At 39.8% G+C, this 20,588-nt stretch overlaps 1 protein-coding gene across 3 annotated transcripts in view; it reads right to left on the bottom strand.

The window, feature by feature from the left end:
• Window positions 1-13,075, bottom strand: part of LOC141773948 (protein FAM53B-like) — a 30,086-nt gene extending 17,011 nt beyond the window's left edge. The window contains exons 1-2 of one of the 3 annotated variants that reach the window (XM_074646147.1): window positions 12,938-13,075; window positions 609-899 (exon numbers count right to left, since the gene is read on the bottom strand). In XM_074646147.1, the coding sequence (XP_074502248.1) occupies window positions 609-689 (81 nt within the window). In that variant the 5' untranslated portion in view covers window positions 690-899; window positions 12,938-13,075. The remainder of the gene's footprint in view (window positions 1-608; window positions 900-12,937) is intronic. The other 2 variants (XM_074646150.1, XM_074646149.1) reach the window with 2 other exon arrangements.
• Between the last annotated feature and the right edge of the window lie 7,513 nt (window positions 13,076-20,588).

Raw genomic sequence — 20,588 nt, 5'->3', positions numbered from 1 at the left:
ATGTACAGCTGGCTGGTCATTGTTGTGAAATAAACCCCTTCAGGGTGACGCAAGACCGCATCGCCCTGTCAGGGTTTATTTCACAACAATGACCAGCTTCCTGTACATTATCCCTTACGTAAGACATGCTTGGTACTTGAACTGAAACTAAGGTGTAGGTGAAAAAGGAAATATAATAACCACTAATTTCTTCAAGTTTTTCCTTAAATTTGTCAAACGTCTGCATGTTTAGCCTGTCTTAGCATAAACATTTAAACAGGAGAAAACATTTTATTATCGTGGACCTCTTGGTAGTGAACAGTAAGTAATAAAGTAAGTTTTATTTCACTGTGATATTAATGACAGCTAAAGATCAAATGACTTACCATTATGAACAGGCTACTAGATTGTGTTCTGGCGAGCTTACACGCATTGTGCAAGTCAGTATACGTGACTAAATGTGGCATCTGTGGCATGTGGCCATGCACTGATGTAATATAATCACTGACCTATTCATTTTGCTGACTACTGCCTGACATGTGAAACACTGTGTGCAGATCCTTACATGCAACAATGGTTAACAACCGGTTCGCTTTGTGCGAAGCTCGAAAAGGTTAAGTTTCTCTCACCAGCCGTCTCTCGGTGTTCACGGACCTCACATCATCGACACCCTTCTTCTTTTCCAGTGTTTTCAAGAAAATGATCACCATGGTAACACGCAGCTCTGCTCCAGTGTGTTGGGATGCAGGAGGAGGCCACGGGCAGCCATCTTAGATGAGGGCGGAGGGCAGATAGTGCACTTGGGCGAAACAGACGACCGGTTGGTGACCTCCCATCTGCGGAGCAGCCCTCAAAGTGCTGATGGCGGTGGTGGTGGTGGAGGTAGAAGGTAAGAGGGAATCTCACGCTTCAGCTGATCCCTGTGTTGACGGAAAGAGATGAATAAGGTAAATATAAAAACCGTGGCTGTCATCGATAAATGAATAAATTATAAAAAGGAGATTTGTCAAGTATTTAATACTCTTATCAACATGGGAGTGGGCAAATAAGTTTGCTTTATTCAAATGTATGTATATATTTATTTTTGGAAATCAATTAACAACACAAAACAATGACAAATATAGTCCAGAAACCCTCACAGGTACTGAATTTAGCATACGAATATACACAAATCATAACATTTATTTAGCCTCTATCCCAACATGCTAGTATGACATTGGATGCCTTAGGTTTTCTAGTTTCATATGATGCTAGTATCTTCAGTCTGGCTTTAAAACTGAGCCCACTACAACCTAAAGAATTCTTATGTTGCGTTAACGTGTTAAAGAAATTAGTGGCGTTAAAACTAATTTGCGTTAACGCCCTCTTATCGTGTTAACTTTGACAGCCCTAATGAAAACTCATTTAAATACTGACACTGTCATATTTGGGAAACAACAGAAAGAACATTGCAACACAGATATTTTCCACTTTGCCACACAGGTACAAAAGTTGGAGGACAAAAAAAAACCAAACAGCTTTTGAGTGCGTCTCTGGCAGAAAAGACGAGCAAAGAGATGGGCCTAAACGCACCCCACTAAATTCTACATACTGGTCCTTTAAGTTAGGTTTTACTTTCATATTTTAAATGAATACTTTTACACAACTTTTCACAAGACAACAATCTAATACGAGGCTTATATAAATCCCTATAAATATGTACCATCCAATACTTCTATGTGAGGAGAAGCAGGCAAACTGCAGTTACTGTGCCACCTCATTTTAAATGCATTTGCTAACATTACTTTGCTGTTTGAGCTTCATTCACAGATTATGGCTTCCTCAATGAGGGGGAATGAGCATGTTTAAGTAATTTTTCTATTATTTCACTGCTGACATAGTTCAGAAAAAGGAGTGCTGACTTATGTTTTTCCATTCAGCGTTTACCGCCCTGACACTTATAGCAACTTAACCACTCAGTTCTCCATATAGCTACACCTACACGCCTATAAAACGACTGTCTTTGTCAACAAAACATGCTGCCAAATGCTAAAAAGTTTCTTCAAACTTTTGATAATGAAACATTTGGCATGTCAACATAATGCACAGAACATACGGGAATCTGAACATGCTGTAACAGAAAGCAACGTTTAGCTAGTCTGGGAAAAGGCAGCACGTGACTATAGATGTGGCTAAAGAAGCATGGACAGAAAAGGAACATATATGGAGCTGCGGTTGCCTCATCGACCGCCTGCACATGCAGATGGTAAAGCACAGACGGTAGCTGCTGCAGTAAACACAAACTCTGAAAAACACATGGAGGGAGTTATATGTAAGGCAGATGGTCCATATGCTTAACATGCCTCGTCATGTCTGCTCTATACTCTGATTTTAGTTAATGCATGGGAAAGATCTAGTGTGACTGAATGAACACTGTTTAAAATAACAACCATATAATGTTGTAACGTCATACGTTGTATCAGTGTGCATGGTAGTGTTTACACATGAATAGTGTTATTGAAAATGGTTATTATTCTAAATGCAATATGCTATCATGTATATGGCCAATATAGGGGCTGAACTGAATGTTTTATTCCTGCATTTCCTCGAGCTCCATTTAGGACTATTTTTCCTTGTGCATTAACACTAATCCCTTTGGCCTCTATGCGCAACAGGTGATATCAGCTCCACGGCGAGCACCACATGCGAGTAGCAGGTGAGTTGCGAAAAAGACACTGAAATTCAAAATGCAATCTGCATTTAAATAAAATGTAAAACCAGTTTTCAACAGATTGAGAAACATTTAATTATCTACAAGAGCTGTGCTTGTTATAGGTTTTGTGTCAATATCCAATTTTACGTAGGTGGCAGCAGAAGCTATACTGAAAACCACAAATTGGGGCAGACTACAAGGTAACTGTGATGATTTTTGCTTATATGTGTATGTGGGTGTTTAGAAAAAAAAGTAAATTTTATATAGGTTCAACAGTCGCCTATCAATGGATGGATGTCGTCTATGAGCCGTACCGACCTCCAGGACAAACGCTGATTAGACGTCAGATTGACGTCGAAATGTTTGTAGGGTATGCTTAAAAAAAAAAAAAAAAAAAAAAATAGGAATAGCTGCAGTGACCTTGGGCTTGAGCTTCTCTCCGTCATTAGCCAACCACCAAACACACTGACACCATCCAATTAGAGAGTTCCAGCATGGTTCAATCAACTCCTCCTAATGACAGCTTTCTGCTGCGGAGCAACACACGAGGCTAATGGATCTTCCAGGCCTACTATGTTATCCTGCCCCGTGCGACATGTGGTTTCATGTTAAGTAAAGGGTGGTTGCACTTATATAACATGCTTTAGAGAGAAGGGTGCAAGTGTGCATTGCGTATTAAATGAGTTTTGTGGGACAGTAACTAAAAAAAAAAGGGACACATCATAAAAGAACATATGGGCAGGTTGTTCACACTTTGATACAGAAATGTTATACCAGTCTAGTCTTTGTTACTTCACTGTGTCATCTCTATCCCTTCCCTCTTCTCCAGCCCCATGACTACATGAGGACTATAAATGTTTCATGTAGGCCTGCCCCAAACCGACTGCTAGCATATGACTCCCATTATCTCCATTTATCCCGGAGAGTCAGTGGAGCACAACTGGGCCTCTGCAGGCAGAGAGGGGCTGGTGCTGCTGGTGGGAGTCGAGACGAGAAGGGAATGTTCGTCTTGATCAGTTTTGCAGATTACTTTGCTGATTAGTGCCGACACTGAGTAATGGGCGCGGCGACGTAGCAGGGTTTGCGCGACTGTTAGAGTGGGAGTTGAGGAGCGTGACGGTCATGTGTAAAGGTTGTAACCATGTGCTGTTTGACTGAAGCGGGACGTGTTCCATCAGAGCTCAAACGGCACCTCGACGGCGAGAATGAGTATGTGTTTTCTGTACATGCGTGCGTGTCTGCGCTAACCTCCTGCGCTTGTGTGTAGTGTGTAGTGATTGGCAAGTGGGGTCATGGGAGAGGGCAGGTCGAGTGTGAATTCAACCCCGGAGCCATGCTTACTTAATGAAGCGACTCCTCATGATGGGGAAACCAGAGCTTAATGGAGAGAGAACTGTAGAGCACATGTGTGGAGCCTCTACTGATCAGATCTGATTCTCACTGCTTAAAGTGAGTCTTCTTGTTGGTTACGTCTCACTGTTCCTGCCATGCTAAAAGAAAATCCAGGAAGAGAAAAGTTTGCAGGACACCTCAATTACAAGTAGTCCCTACTATCGTACACAATCATTTAAACAAGGCATTGTAGATATCAAACGAAGCATGACCCTGCAGCTGGATGTACTACGTCTCCCTTCGGATTAGTTTAATTACAAGACATTTATATGACATAGCTTCCATGTTTTGCATTAAAGATTACAGACTGTATATAAGAAGTGGTCGTGGTCACAGTGACGTCACCCACTGGTATGTGGACTTGTTTTGAAGCCTCGAGTTTGGCTTTTTGGCCGTTGCCATATTGGCTCTTGGTTATTTGCAACCAGAAGTGACACGAGAGGGTGGAGCTAAGAACAACCGAACAGACATGAGACATTTTTAGGTGACTAAGTAAGGAATAATGTACAGCGAGCCGGTCATTGTTGTGAAATAAAATGGAGTATTCAATAAAGCTATGTAATAAAATGTTATAATTAACTTTTATGAACTGTAAACACACTGTGAATGGGTAAAAGTTCTGAGACGAAAACGCGGAAAAACATCGGGGCAGCGACCTGTCAACCACAAGGTAGCCATGCCCTAATGCATACCGTCCATTTGACTCTAAGTGGAACCATCATCTACTAAACGAACATCATGCTGTATTGAAGAAGACTTGAAACTAGTGATTGAGAGCATAAACTCATGTTTACAATGTTTACTGAGGTAATAAATCAAGAGAGAAGTAGGCTCATTTTCTCATAGACTTCTATACAATCAGACTTCTTTTTGCAACCAGAGGACTCGCCCCCTACTGGCTATTAGAAAGAATGCAAGTTTAAGGCACTTCAGCATTGGCTTCACTTCTCAGACCTCAGAGTTACATCCTACTTGCAATAATGCCCGTCTCAAGCAAATGACTGGTCAAATCTGGTCTCCTTAATTGCACTGCATTGTTGTTTATTCACATTTTATTAGCACTAAACTAAAGAAAAGCTTCAACACTAAATGGAAACTATGATATTGTTTGGCCCTATAAAACATTTTAGGTTTATGTAACTAAATTTGACCTCTGTAGTGGACTAAAATGTAATGGTAATTCAAAGTCAGATTTGTGTACTCTGGGGTGCAGACAGCAGCTCTTGGCTCACAATAGCCAGTGACTCAGGAGGGCACTAGAAAGGGCAGCTAAGATAATATGGCTCTTTGCCCAGGCGGTGATTTGTACAGGCAGATGAATAGAAGCCTATTTGGGGCCCCCTAAAGTTCTGTGACGGGGTGTTTGGTGTCCATCACCAATTGGCTCTGGTTACTGCATACTTGTGCGGAGCGCGTCTGGTGTCAAGACTTTGATCGGTGGCTGCAGCTGAAAGAAACCAACTCATTTCATACTAGTGAAACGATGAGGACCAAACAAACAAAACACCGCATGGGTGACGCAAGCGAGACACCTTGTGCATATCAGATTCTTATTTCAAAAAGGTTAAATGTTTGTGGTAAACTGAACAGTTTTCTTTATTCAGACTGGCATTGCAAGAACACATTTTTTATGGTGCAAAAAAGCTGGATGATGTTGACATCGATTTTACGTAGTGGATTATGGCCATGGGAAACAATATTAAAACATCAAAAAGAAAAGTTTTACACAGTCAGTTTTTTTGTAGTCTGGGGGCGAATAAAAGTAAGAGCCATTCTTCTGTGAAAGTCTGCGGTGTGGATTGTTAATTCAGGGTGAACACACAGCCACCCGTCTCACATATAATGAGGCCGGGGTCGTAAAAATGGTCCTAGGGAGGTCAAGACATACCACTGAATCCTCTGGCCATCACCCTAGTACCCAGCGGCACGGGAAAACTGGCCAAAAACAACACGCCATCACACCACTAGATCTTCAAAAGTGCATAAACAATGAGGAGCTCATTCAGTCAAACTTTATGCGTTGTCAGTAGTCAGGTTCTGGCCTCCTGTTGCGGATTCCCTTGAGCGTTTCTTTAACGACAGTGACCATCAACCTCTGCATAAATACAACCGGCACCCTACTTAAAGGGGAACTATGGCCATTTTAAAAATTCCTATATGTTATTCCTATGGTCTAAGACAGTCCAGAAAATATTAGTAGACATGAACAACCACTTTCCCAAATCCAAAAACTAGAGTGCAAAAACTCAAATTTGTGATGAAGTGTGGAACTGCGCCATACACAATGAATGGGGAGCGATGTTCACAAATGTTGATTGAACTTTTCTAGGCAATGGAAATGACATATTGGAATTCTTAATTTAGGTGGTGTTCTCCTTTAATTAGCAATTTAAAAAGATAATTGGCCTAGTTTAGCTCTTTTTTTACTGTTAGCTGATGCTTCTTGTTTGCTGCTGTACACTGCAAATTGCCCCACTGTGGGACTAATAAAGGAATATCTTATCTTATCTTATCTTATCTTATCTTAACAACAGCTTTGCAATGAAAACAGAAGCATGATCATAACTCAAAAGAACTTCAGAATTGCCTTTTGTCAGAGTCAACCTGAAAGTCCAGTTAAAGGAATGCTTCACCTCCAAAATGATCTTTCGTATATCAATTACATTGTGTCATGGCATGAGAGAAAACGTTTTCTTCAAAAATTCAAGGTAACACTGTGTGAGTAATTGATATGCAAATTAATATTTTGGGGGTGAAGTATCCCTTTAATACTGCCATTCTTCTTACTGCTGCTTAGTTGGCATGAACATTAGTACAACACTCATATGCAAGCACACTTCCCTTTGCAGTATAGGGGTTGTGCTTCCCTTGTGGTCACATGCTGCTGCTGATTTGGGTGTGGAACGCACAAGTGATATTCACAAAGCGTTGTGACACAGAGTTGTCACATAAAACGCCTCAATGGCCACTCCTTTCAAAAAAAAGAACACAATAAACTAGTGCCACAAACATGCCATCCCATCAGGATTTCACATGGTTTCACATCCACATTTACAGTAAGTAAGCTGCCTCATTAATGACTTGGCTCGCCCTCGCTATGTTTACTTACTGTATATGTGATAGCTTTAAGATATGGCTAACTTAACATATCTGCTATTAGTAATGTACGACATGTAATGTCAAATCATTTAGTCACACCACTAAGCATCAAAAAGATTTAAAGTAAAATCAATTCAACATTTTTCACAGATATATCTGGAGGCTAGGTTCCCTCTGACTTCCTTCATAAAACAGTTGCTAAGTAGTACTCTGTTTCTAGGAATTTAATGGGTAGCCATAGCAACCAAACACAAAACAAGAGGATAACTGGTGATGTGAAAAGGCAGACATCACACAGACAGTATGAACAGCTCATCATTTCCTTATCATGGAGTGTTTGTTATAGGAAACTGGACTATTGAACCAGTAGTATACTAAGCTGCAGCATGGTGACATGCAACCTGCAAACACAACGCAGCTTCTCCATTTAGGCAGCCTGAAATTGATTTGGGGTCGACCCCTGTGTCTCAGACCAGGCCTTAGTTAACTGAAATCTTAAGAAGCTTGACAGGCGTAGGATCAGGTGTTTCACTTTGAGTAAAGGGAGGTATGGGGCCTCTTGCCCCCTGGAGTGACCTTCGCATGCCACGACTCTCCATACATCAGGTACCCCTAATTACACCACCACCCCCCTTCCATCAATCTCTGCCTTTCCGCCTGTGGTTTCCTCCATTATCCATGAGTGCCTGTTCTGTTCTGTGCACACTAACCAGAGCTCTAATCCATCAGGGATACATTACATGGGAGCCTCCAGCGCTCCCCTGCAATTGCTCAGCTCTATAAGGGCGGCGACCACTCCTACGTTGTGTAAGCGAGTGATGTTATACAGATTGTCGCTACCAATCAACTAATAAAAGTGACATTACAGCTGTTACGTAACGCCGTGTTCACGTTGCGGAGGTGTATTATGGGCGAGTTGCGAGTGTGTGTGTGTGGGTGGGAGAAAGGAAACTATGAGCAGCATTCCACCGGTCCATTCATTCATTCATGAGGGGGCTCAGCTCACCATATGGACCCTCTGACTGCTCAGCATAGTGTGTAGTAGAGGTGTAAAACAGATGCATCGGTTCAATATTCGAAAGCAAACTGAAGGTGTGTCGCTTGTTTAAATTTTCACTGTTTACAGTGCAAATAATAGTGTAAAATGAACAAAATGTTCACGAGCTCTTCATTCTGCAGGGTAAACAGGAAGAGCAGGGTGTTGTCGAGAAGTTGTTGAAAACATACGTTTGAACTTAGACCATTAGAGCAAGGTTTACATATGTTTTAACTATGATGACTGATCATTTTGGATGTTTTTTTATATTTTACATTATAGAGCTGTATCAAATCAAATTGGGGACAGAATGTGTGATTTGTTCTTATATTTTCTGAAAGACTTGGATTGAATGTTTAAACCTCTACTGTTCAGTGATGAGGTCCATATGCTGGACAACAAGAAAGTAGCCTTTTTTTTTTTTACACTTCTTTAACTTTTAAAAGTTGGAACACAAGTTCAATTTTGCTCACTAATGCCTCGTTCACACTACACAACTTCAGCCCTGATTTTCCGCTCCCTTATCTGCGTTGGCTCGCAGTTTGCACACCGGCGCTCGAGCGTCGTGTGTGAACTGCTCAATGACGCTCGTCGACACTCACCGACATGTCGGGGCCTCCGGCCATGAGCTACAGCCAATGAGAGCGCGTGTCTTTTCCGAGTTAAAGACTACAGCAATCTGACGTCGTATAGTGTGAACTTGGCTTAACACATACTAAAGATTGGCTTAAAGCTTTCAAGTGTAATACTTCTATTAGTTCTCCATCTCCATCTCCATCTACTGACATTCTGCCTGCAGTAAGATAAAAGATGGTTTGCAAATCTCGCTGGTGTTCAGCCTGGTATGGCTGTTTGGAATGACCTGCAGGTGTATGTAAAACATGCAGACAGGCTCAGACCCAACTACTGAGAGACAATTACAATATGAACCGCAGATGCCTACAGTCAGGAGTTATGACATATGTCGCCATGATAATTAGCCTCCTTTGTGCAAGCAGGATTGTCAGGACACATTGCAGTTCTCAAGCCCAGGCTTGCACTAAAAGCTACTTTTGGAGGATGTCACACATCAAGTGTCACATTTGTGTGAGGAAAAGCCATTGCAGTCAACTGTAAAAGTCGGAGGGGACGCTTTAAAAACAATGTTACAACGGTGGAAAACAGGTTCTAGAAACACCGGCTGTCTGTGCCAAACACTAACAGAAGCTTTCATTTCTCTTTTTTATAGGGATGCAATTGGGGGATTTTTTCACCAGGCTGGATCTACAGAAACGCAACCTCCACAAAACATGATTCTGTCAGGAGCTATGTGATGGCTCACATTTTGAGGAGAAGCTAATCCAAAGCAGCTCAAGAAAATAAATGGAGATGGAGATAAAACTAAGACCCCGAGGGCATAAAGTCACTCATTTGAGAGTCAAAAAGCAACAGAAGAGACAACTTCTTCTATATTTTAAACTGAAGATGATTCCTCACTATCGCCACATAGGAAAACCACAGTGGGGTGTGTTGATGGGAGCCTTCCTATTGCATCCCAGAATGCTTTTCATCTCTAAGTAGAGTGTGGTGCCTGTCTTGGGGGGTTGGGGGAGAGTGCTTCTCTGGTGTATGTGAGAATGCCTCTTTTCTTTTCTTTTCAGCTGCAGGTCTTTGGCTCTGTGGGCGTCGAGACGCCAGACTTACAAATCTATCATGTTAATGAGGAAGGAACATACAAAGTGAGGGGTAACGAGAATACTGAGAACATGAAATAATAACGTGTTTGTTTTTAACTCCCCGAAGCCAAGTCTTATGAGTTTCAGTGTGTCAGTAGCAGCGGCGGTTATGATTGCAGGTCACAGAGAAGAAAGGGAAGCTTCTCAGAGAGTAGCATGGACAGGCATGGCTAACAACCCTTTTCTGGTAGCTTTGCATAATGCCTAGGGCCAGAGGACAAGTGAAAGAAAGAGAGCCACAGTGTTAGTGGAACAGAAAGATGAAGTGAAAAAACAAGCAAAAAGTGAGATTGAAATATATACAGAAAGTCAAAATGAGTGGAAAGTTGCAGAGTGTGTGGACTGAGGGAGAGTTGTACACACAGACGGAGAATGGCCCTGCGACTCGCTCAGCACACAGCTGCCTACAGACAGAATGGAGCTCTAATAGGGCCTTTCGCCCGCAACACAAAGACGTTGCAAATGTGCGTGTCTTGAGCACACACTGGAGTGCAGAGCGATCCCCTTTAAAAACCCACCGGCCTTAATTGCTTCCATAAATTATGTCCGTAGTATGTCCAAAACAAGTCTACACTCTAACAATGCCAGAGCTGTCGTCGAGTACAATGTCAGTGCATAAAGTTGAGCTTCACTAGAAACATTAAAAGCAAAAAGTGACTAGCAGTAACTATGATGAGCATGGGTTACTTCCTCTTTAGTCAGTTCGGGCTGGGTTTCGAACCTCTTTTGAACTAAATGTATCCGTAGCACTGCTATTGAATGTTTGATCAGAATATTATTTAACATAGTCAGTAATGAGATATTTCCAGATTCAAATAATAATTTGGTTAATTAGGTGCCCGAGCACTAAAGTGCGAGGGGCAAACTTTTACAAACTCCTGTTTGTCACCTGTTCATCGCTGCTTGCAGCTTTAATTTTAGACTGTATTTTTCTCAAAAGGTCTTGTATTGTTTGGTTTGTTTTATGGCATTATTAAATGCATATTGCATTTGAAATTTGGCTCATTTTATCAAATATATAAAGTTTTTGTAGAAAACAGATTTATATTTATTTAAAAAAACTAAAGGAAACCGTATAGAACATCTTCAACTTTGCCCTTGTCAGATAAGATCAACAAGTATTGGCAGGCTCACATTATTTGATAGATAAGATTTGCTTTCTCACACCAAGCTGTAACATTCCATCAGTGGTTTATTTAATTTTTTCAATCAAAGCGTCAGGCGTGGTCATCATAATCTTCCCAAAACTGGAAATACTTCAGAACAGGTTTCCTCTGATCCTAACCACTGTTTGTGAGGCACTTATCAACATCCCCTTTGTAATCAGACACTGGAGCTGACACGTGATTCAATCTTTTGGCCAGCTCTCTGCTGCACTTCCAACCTGGACTTCAGCTACACCTTGCAATCTGTGAGAGCATTTTTCTGAGCAGAATTCTTGAGAAAAATAACTTCCTGTTTAGTTAACCATTTAGCCGGCCATACCAAGTCAAGGACAACCGCTGCCATGGTGGCAGCGAGAAACAGTTCCAGGTATTTTCAATTAGGGTACCCTGGTACCAAACCAGTTCTTCGTGGTATCGTGTTTACGGTGTCCACAAAGATCAACCAACTGCTGTGCAATATTAGAGAGGGCAAAACATAAGCACCAACAGTCACTTCCTATACCCACAAAGGAAAGGAAACACTGACAAATAAGAAGTTTCGGCTTCGCTGTCACGGCGCTCCACATTCAGTGCCTTTCGCTTTGAACTAAGGCAATAAAGCAGTTTCAAAATGTGAATGAACTCTATCCCGTGATTAAGACACACAATACATCACCCATAAATAGATATAAAAATACTTTATTCTTTACGTTCTTATCAGCTCTTAACGTGTGTAAGCTCAGTTTCAGCTCCATAATGTGTAATAACAGAAATTCAGTGAATGACTCACGTAGTCATAACAATGGACTATATACACTGTGTGTATTTTTGATTGGACTCCAAGGATGCAGCCTGATATCTCTGCTCTGAAAAAACAGAAACAAAACCCAGAGGAGGAACAACATAGTTTCAACTTCTTCGGCGTAAAATAATTATGCTCAGAAAAAAGCACATCAATCAGTAGTTACAGATGACAATCTGGAGAGGAAACAAAAACCTAAATGTGCGGTGGTGATTGGTGAGAGATATGCAACCAGGCCCTATGACTCAAAGCACTCCAGCTTCTCTCTCAATCTGTTCTCACAGGTTGTGGTGAGGAGCCAAATGTCAATATGAGCTGTGCAGAGCAACCACACTGCCTCTCTCTCTCTCCACCTACACAGGTAGTGTATCTGACAAACAGCCTGGGCTTTATTACCATGGTTGATAGATGGAGGGGAGTTTGCAAGCTCACACAGAGCTTGGTTAATGTGTGCAGCAGGTTATTATTAAGCAGTAACTTTTAATGCAGCAACAGGTTGGGCAAACAACTGAGACACAGTTGTAAAACTCAGTGAACAGTTCTAATAACTAAGCTGGAGGCAATAATGAGACATCAACAAAAGGGTGCTACATGAACCATACACTGCACTGTTTTGTGCCTAATCTGGCTTGAAAGGTAGCAGAGAATGAGACAAAATGATCAACCTGATTGTGCAGCAGGTTATTATTAAGCAGTAACTTTTAATGCAGCAACAGGTTGGTCAAATCACTGAGACACATTTGTAAAACTCAGTAAAACAGTTGTAATAACTAAGCAGGAGGCAATAATGAGACATCAACAAAGAGTGCTAACATGCCATAAACTGCACTGTTTTGTGCCTAATGTGGTTTAGAATGAGACAAAATGGTATTATATGTAATGCAGCCTGATTTGTGCCCCCAAAGTAACCTAACAAAGTTGTCATCTAACGTTTCAGTCGCAGGGGAAACCCAGTATGAACTGAAACAGACAAAAGTACACAGCAGCAGCAGCAGCAGCAGAGAAAGGAGAAAACATGATGATGCACAGCTGAACAACAGCTATAACGACCGTGTATCTGAACAAATGTCGTACTACCTGACCAGCAGAGGCTCTTTCGACGTTAGGTCATCTTAAACAAAAGGAAAAAAACACAAAAATAAAGTTTCTTGCAGTTGCAGCAGCCAGTGTCAGCGTCGCCAGCGCTGCAGGACTGACTGAGCCGGACTGCGAGCAGCTGAGAGCTCGCTGCTGCTTTCACAACTCCAGCATTGATTTGTAACAATATGTGGACAGGGGGGACCGGAAAAAGAGTGACCGACGAGGAAACTTGTTTAGCAAACGGGAGGAGTGCCAGGTTATACTGTACAGTTAAATCGTTAGAATTTAATTATTAATTGAAAACAACAAAACTTTTAAGTGCGTGATAACACATAACTCAAACTTTATTTTAAAAAGAACACCCCCCCCGCACCCTTTCCAAGTTGGTATGCTCCGCTACGTTCCTCCCTCAGGCATTTACAATACTCATGTGCTACATTCAGGATTCAGGCCCTTTATTGTCATTGTGTAGTACTACGAAATTAGATTGTGACAATCCCATAGGTGCTAATAAAAAGATAATACAATAATAAAAAAAGAGATAAAAAAAGAGATATAATAATGCACTATACTCACTTTTAACAGTCTCTTCTGCACTATATTCACTTTTTAACAGTCTCTTCTGCACTATACTCACTTTTAACACTCTCTTGTGCACTATACTCACTTTTTTCTTTTAGTGGTGTATCACAGCTGTTACCCTGCACTATATTCACTTTAAACAGTTTTCTTCATCTCCTGGTATTTTTATATCTGGTATATTTTTTTGTACTTTGCACTACTAACTTTTTTACTGCCTTTTTACTAACATGTTTTTGCACTATGGAACTTTGCACTATGGAAACTTGAATTTCCCTCGGGATCAATAAAGTTACTATCTATCTATCTATCCATCTATCTATCTATAAATATAAAAAATATAAAAGATAATACAATATAAAATATAAAAATACAATATGTATATTGATGAGATGACACTTTTGCCAGATTACAGTTTTGCCAGATTATTGCACAAAGTGTCCGTCAGATAATTATATAATTATTGCACAGCATCAGATAATTATTGCACCGAGTGATCAGCATATGTTATTGCACATATCCGTAACAGTATATTTACAGTATTTACATTGCACTTTTGTGTTACTATGCTTTTCATTGATGTTAAAGAAGCATTAAATAATGCATTGACATGCTAGCACTACAAAGAAAGCTACATTTACACTAATTAATCAACCAAAAAAGTTGCTACTATGCCTCTTAAGGTCATACCGTCTGTGTTATAGTCGTAACCAACCTAAAAAATAACCTAAACATGTATCGAAAATGTTAAAACTCGATAAACATGAACGTAAACGCCTCATTGGAGTTGATATATAATCCTGTAATGTAGTTATTACTCAAAAGGCAGAGTGTGAAACGGTTTCAAATGTTTAGAAAGAGCCGAGGAATCTTTCCCACTTCCACATTGGCTCTCCTGCAAATGGAAAACTTCACTGCTACATGGAGTAATTCAATCAATCCACTAAAATCCTATTAGGGAAGCTTCAAACGTGTTTCCAGGGAGATGGGGGGGAAAAAACACATAAATATTTGCAGCATCACACTTGAGAGGTTCAAATGAAAGCGTGGTATTCATGCTGGTAGGGCAGCCAGTGGGTTCTGGCATCACGTCTAAAACCCTTATAGGTTAATATTATGAGTGGAATAAAAGTGTAGCTTCAGACCCGTGTGCCAACCCAACAAGGCATGAAAGTGCTGACGGTGGTAAATGTAATGTACAGCTCGGTTCAACCCAGCAAGATCTACAGTTTTATTTGACTTCATGGTGGATGGTAATAAAATACTTCTAAAGATGGCAGAAAGAAATGGTTCCAACTTCCCTTTTGGTTAAAGTGGGCCCATTTAACTAGAAAGCCAGTCAGACACAAGGTCAAGATATGTCCAGTTGTCCAAATAACAGAAATAGACTACATGTAACTGTCAGCACAGGAGCACATTACTTAATGACTATGTAGACTCTTTATAAATAAAATGTCTTAAAGCAGCAGTAGGCAGAATGTTTTTGGCATCATTGGGCAAAAATTCCATAATAACCTTTCAGCATATTGTAATTCAAGTGTTCTGAGAGAAAACTAGACTTCTGCACCTCCTCATGGCTCTGTTTTCAGGCTTTAAAAAATCTAGCCCATGACGGGAGACTTTGGCCAATCACAGGTCATTTCAGAGAGAGAGAGCGTTCCTATTGGCTGTGCTCCAGCTGGTGGGCGGCGCTTGGTATTTCCTCAAGTGATCTCAACATGGCTGTTGGGTCACAATCTTTCTCATTTTACAGCTAAACAGTACACTACAAGATGTTTCTGAAAACATATGAGGCGAGAAATAGGCATTACAGTAACCAAATTTTGATTCATATTTGATCAGCGCTGCCTAGTTTGACCGTTTGATCGGAGTTCGTGAGTGACTGACAGCTGCTCAGCGACGGCAAGGCTCCAGCTCGGCTCTGATTGGTTGTTTTCCTCTGGTCTGTGAAATCTTACAGATGCCATTAGGAGCACTGGAGGACACAGAGGCACATGATTTTTTTTCAGATTACCTGTCTCATACACTACTGTCAGGATACAGTGACCGTTATATAAAAATAACTTTTTTGAATCATATTTGCTCCAATTCTACCCACTGCTGCTTTAATGACTTTGTAAACTCTTCATAAATAAGACGTTTTAAACAACTTCTCTAAAAGCAAAGATTGACACAGACAAGTAAAGATTTGTCTGAATTATAATTACTGTAACAGATACATGTTGAACACTTAATCAGTCATACACTGTCAATAACCCTGTAACACCAAATATCCACTGCTGCTCTTTTAGACTATAATTCTTACAGCCTTTCATAGACATTACAGATTATAAATTACCGTCCTTAATGCACATTTGTCTATAATATGTACAAATCATCTGTCACTTTATGTACATATTATAATATCCACAAACCTGTCACTGTAAATATAAATCCTTCTCAGTGTACATACAGTATATAGACATCTCCACATGTACATGCTGTACATAATCATCTAGTCCACGTATATCCATATTTATTTCTTTGCACTATTTGTATTGTTTACAACTCCCGAACACTTGACCTGTATATAGACATTATATATTGATTATTGTATTCTTTATTCTGTTATTTCTATTCTGTGTAAGTACATTGAGAGAGCTGCATAAAAAAGGGAGTCAAATTCCTTGTATGTACAGTATATACTTGACGAAATAAACTTGATTCTGATCTGATATATTTGACATTTTTATTGCACATTTCTATTTTATATTTCTTTACTTACAATACTTGCTTATTTTTCTTTTCTTTTACTGTGTTTATTGTCACCATTATGCACCAAACTACCAAGGCAAATTCATTGTAGCTGTGTGAAAACCTAATTGGAAATGAATTCTGATTCTGATTCAAGTGCAACCACTGCTAGGAATGATGTTTCATGGAAAAACTGACCAAGAAACTCATGACTTTACGCAGGCAAACAGGATTGTGGTGTAGTGTGTTCCTTAGCAACAGCACCTGTGCAAGGGAAATGAGTAGGCTGCTGCAGAATATTCAAGGAGGTAACTTCAGTACATATTAAAATCTAACGACACAGTGAAAAACACTCTTCTGTCTATCAAGATGTTTTGTTTTAGTGAATGTTGTCAAAGGTAAAGGAGGAGGATGTGTAATGGAGGAGGTCTCACTCCATGGGAAAATCTCTGAGAGTTGTAAATGTGGGCATAATATGCACATCCAGACAGGATATCCAGAGCCTTGTAAAATTCCAGGCAGTAATTCTTGTAAAGCTCACATGTGTTTACTCAACAGCGACGGCTTCCATTGGACCGCTGGCCCAGCTCGCAATTAGGAACCAGGGTTTGACAGGTATTAATGATGCCATTGAGAAAGGAAATGGCAGACAGAAAGCATGGCCTCTTGTTTATTCATTATGTCAGACGTTCTTAATCACGGTCCTCAGGACCCCTAGCTCTGCTGGTTTCCAGTTTAGCCAATTAGGTATGGGCTATTTTTTTAAATGACATGAAAGATGGATGCAATTAACTAGCTGGTAATACAGAGCAATGGTTTTAAAACAGTGGGTCAGGACTCTCAACAGGGTCTTGCAAAGGGATATGATTTATGGAATAGGGAGAAGTTCACTACAAATTATTGTGTATATCTTCTTTCTCTTCTAGCCCTTTTATAAAATGAATACAGAAAACATTTAACCCTCTAGGACTGTGATAATTAATCAAACTAACAAAGACAAATTGTGTGGCTGAACTATTACTACCAGCAGCCTCAGGAAGTAATATTACAGTCAAATACAGACGTAGGCAAAGTTGTTGGTAACGTTCCGTTAAAGAGAGAAAAACCCACAATGGTCACTGAAATAACTTGAAACTGACAAAAGTAATAATAAATAAAAATTTACTGAAAATGAACTAATGAAAATCAGATATTGTTTTTGAATTGTGGTTCAACAGAATCATTTTAAAAAACAAACTAATGAAACTGGCCAGGACAAAAATGATGGTACCCCTAGAAAAGATGTAAAATAATGTGACCATAGGGACATGTTAAACTAAGGTGTGTCCTGTAAATAGCATCACAGGTATCTTCAAACTTGTAATCAGTCAGTCTGCCTATTTAAAGGGTGAAAAGTAGTCACTGTGCTGTTTGGTATCATGGTGTGTACCACACTGAACATGGATCACAGAAAGCTAAGGAGAGAGTTGTCTCAGAAGATCAGAAAGAACATTATAGACCTTCATGTTAAAGGTAAAGGCTATAAGACCATCTCCAAGCAGCTTGATGTTCCTGTGACTACAGCTGCACATATTATTCAGAAGTTTAAGGTCCATGGGACTGTAGCCAACCTCCCTGGACGTGGCCGCAAGGGGAAAATTGATGACATATTGAAGAGACGGATAATACGAATGGTAACCAAAGAGCCCAGAACAACTTCCAAAGAGATTAGAGGTGAACTCCAAGGTCAAGGTACATCAGTGTCAGATCGCACCATCCGTCACTGTTTGAGCCAAAGTGGACTTAATGGAAGACGACCCAGGAGGACACCAAATCATAAAAAAGCGAGACTGGAATTTTCCAAAATGCATATTGACAAGCCACAAAGCTTCTGGGAGAATGTCCTTTGGACAGATGAGACAAAACTGGAGCTTTTTGGCAAGTCACATCAGCTCTATGTTCACAGGCGAAGAGATGAAGCATCCAAAGAAAAGAACACTGTACCTAATGTGAAACATGGAGGAGGCTCGGTTATGTTATGGGGCTGCTTTGTTGCATCTGGCACAGGGTGTCTTGAATCTGTGCAGGGTGCAATGAAATCTCAAGACTATCAAGGCATTCTGGAGCGAAATGTGCTGCCCAGTGTCAGAAAGCTTGGTCTCAGTTGCAGGTCATGGGTCCTCAAACAGGATAATGACCCAAAACACAGCTAAAAACACCCAAGAATGGCTAAGAACAAAACATTGGACTATTCTGAAGTGGCCTTCTATGAGCCCTGATCTAAATCCTATTGAACATCTGTGGAAGGAGCTGAAACATGCAGTCTGGAGAAGGCACCCTTCAAACCTGAGACAGCTGGAGCAGTTTGCTCATGAGGAGTGGGCCAACATACCTGTCAACAGGTGCAGAAGTCTCATTGAGAGTTACAGAAATCACTTGATTGCAGTGATTGCCTCAAAAGGTTGTGCAACAAAATATTAAGTTAATGTTACCATCATTTTTGTCTAGGCCAGTTTCATTAGTTTGTTTTTTTAAATGATTCTGCTGAACCATAATTCAAAAACAATATCTGATTGTCATTAGTTAATTTTCAGTGAATCTTTATTTATTATTACTTTTGTCAGTTTCAAGTTATTTCAGTGACCATTGTGGGTTTTTCTCTCTTTAACGGAACGTTACCAACAACTTTGCCTACGTCTGTAAGTGTCAGTTGGTGCCCAAGGGTTTGGAGATGAAACTTTATGTGAACACATTTTCATATTATCTTGAATCTAATTGTACTTGTGTGTGAGCCGTAGCCGTTATTCAGATATTTTAAACTAGTTTACATTGTGCAATATTAAACACCTCCAATGTGGGATTAATAATCTTCAGTGACGTATTACGGCTTTGTTTTGTAATCCACAGACAAGTCAGGAGTTAACAGATGTTCCCGTGTATGCGTCAAAACTGTTTAAAAGGTCAAAAGGTCGTGTTATAGAAAATTACTTCCATGCAAGATACTGCTCTGTAGATTCCAACATGAAGCACCGTTTCTTAATGTATGTAAACATCCTTGAAACTGAAATGGAATGAAGTCATTATGTATATCTTTCTCATATAGCCCTTATATAAAATGTATACAGAATACACTTTAGCCTCTAGGTCTGTTATAACTACTCAAATCAAACAAAGATTTAATAATTGTCTTGCTGAGCTATTACTACAAGTTGCCTCAGGAAAGTAATATTACAGTAAAATAAGTGTCAGTTGGTGCCTGAGGGTGAGCAGTTCAGTCTCTTGACACCACAAGAACAAGAACCTACATTACATCAAGGGACCAGAAGCAAAAGTTTCATGTGAACACATTTCATATTATCCTGAATGTAATTGTACGCCACCCGTGTGTGAGCTATTTGTGTTATTCTGCTTTTTAAACTAGTTTATATTATGCATTTTTTACCCTCTGGAGCCTCCATATACAAAGAAATGCCTGGACTTAGTTTTATATTTTTGCCAATTCTGAGCTTATTCTTTCAGTCAGTATCAAGTGTTATATATTGTATGATTCAAAACAAAAAAACTTGTGTTTTGTTGAATAACTCCATAGTCAACTAGGGAATTTTTTTCTTCTTCTCAATGTGTAAAGTTGTATTTAGTGGTTTTGGAGCTCCATGTGACGTTGGGTGCAACTACATCTTTTGCATCATAAACGGTTCCAAAGTTATTTAATTTTTGTAGAAAGCGTGGCATCTACATTTTAGCCTCTAGGCCTGTGATAATGACTAAAATCAAACAAAAGACTGAATAATTGTGTGGCTTGTATTACTTCAAACAGCCTCAGGAAGTAATATTACAGTCAAATAAGTGTCAGTTGGTGCACAAGGGTGTGGAGATGAAAATGTATGTGAACACATATATTATCCTGAATGTAATTGTACCTTGTGTGTGAGTCGTAGCTGTTATTCAGCTTTTTAAACTAGTTTACATTGTGCAATATTAAAACACCTCCAATGTGAGATTAATAATCTTCAATGACAGATCATGACTTTGTTTTCTAATCCACAGAAAAGACACTATTTAAAAAATATCCCTGTGTATGCAGTGAAACTATTTAAAAGGTTAAAAGGTCATGTGATAAAAAAAATTACTTCAGTACTATTTCTTGAAGACTACGCAAGATACTGCTCTGTACATTCCAACTTGAAGCACCGTTTTTAAATGTATGTAAACATCCTTGAAACTGAAATGGAATGACATTTTGTGTATTTTCCTTCTCTTATAGCGCTATTATAAAATAAATACAGAATACATTTTAGCCTCTAGGCCTTTGGTAACGAATCAAATCAAATAAAGTTTCAATAACTGTCTAGCTGAA

The sequence above is a fragment of the Sebastes fasciatus genome, chromosome 9, assembly GCF_043250625.1.
Source record: "Sebastes fasciatus isolate fSebFas1 chromosome 9, fSebFas1.pri, whole genome shotgun sequence".
Taxonomy (NCBI): Eukaryota; Metazoa; Chordata; class Actinopteri; order Perciformes; family Sebastidae; genus Sebastes; species Sebastes fasciatus.
This window is presented reverse-complemented; position numbering and strand designations above follow the sequence as displayed.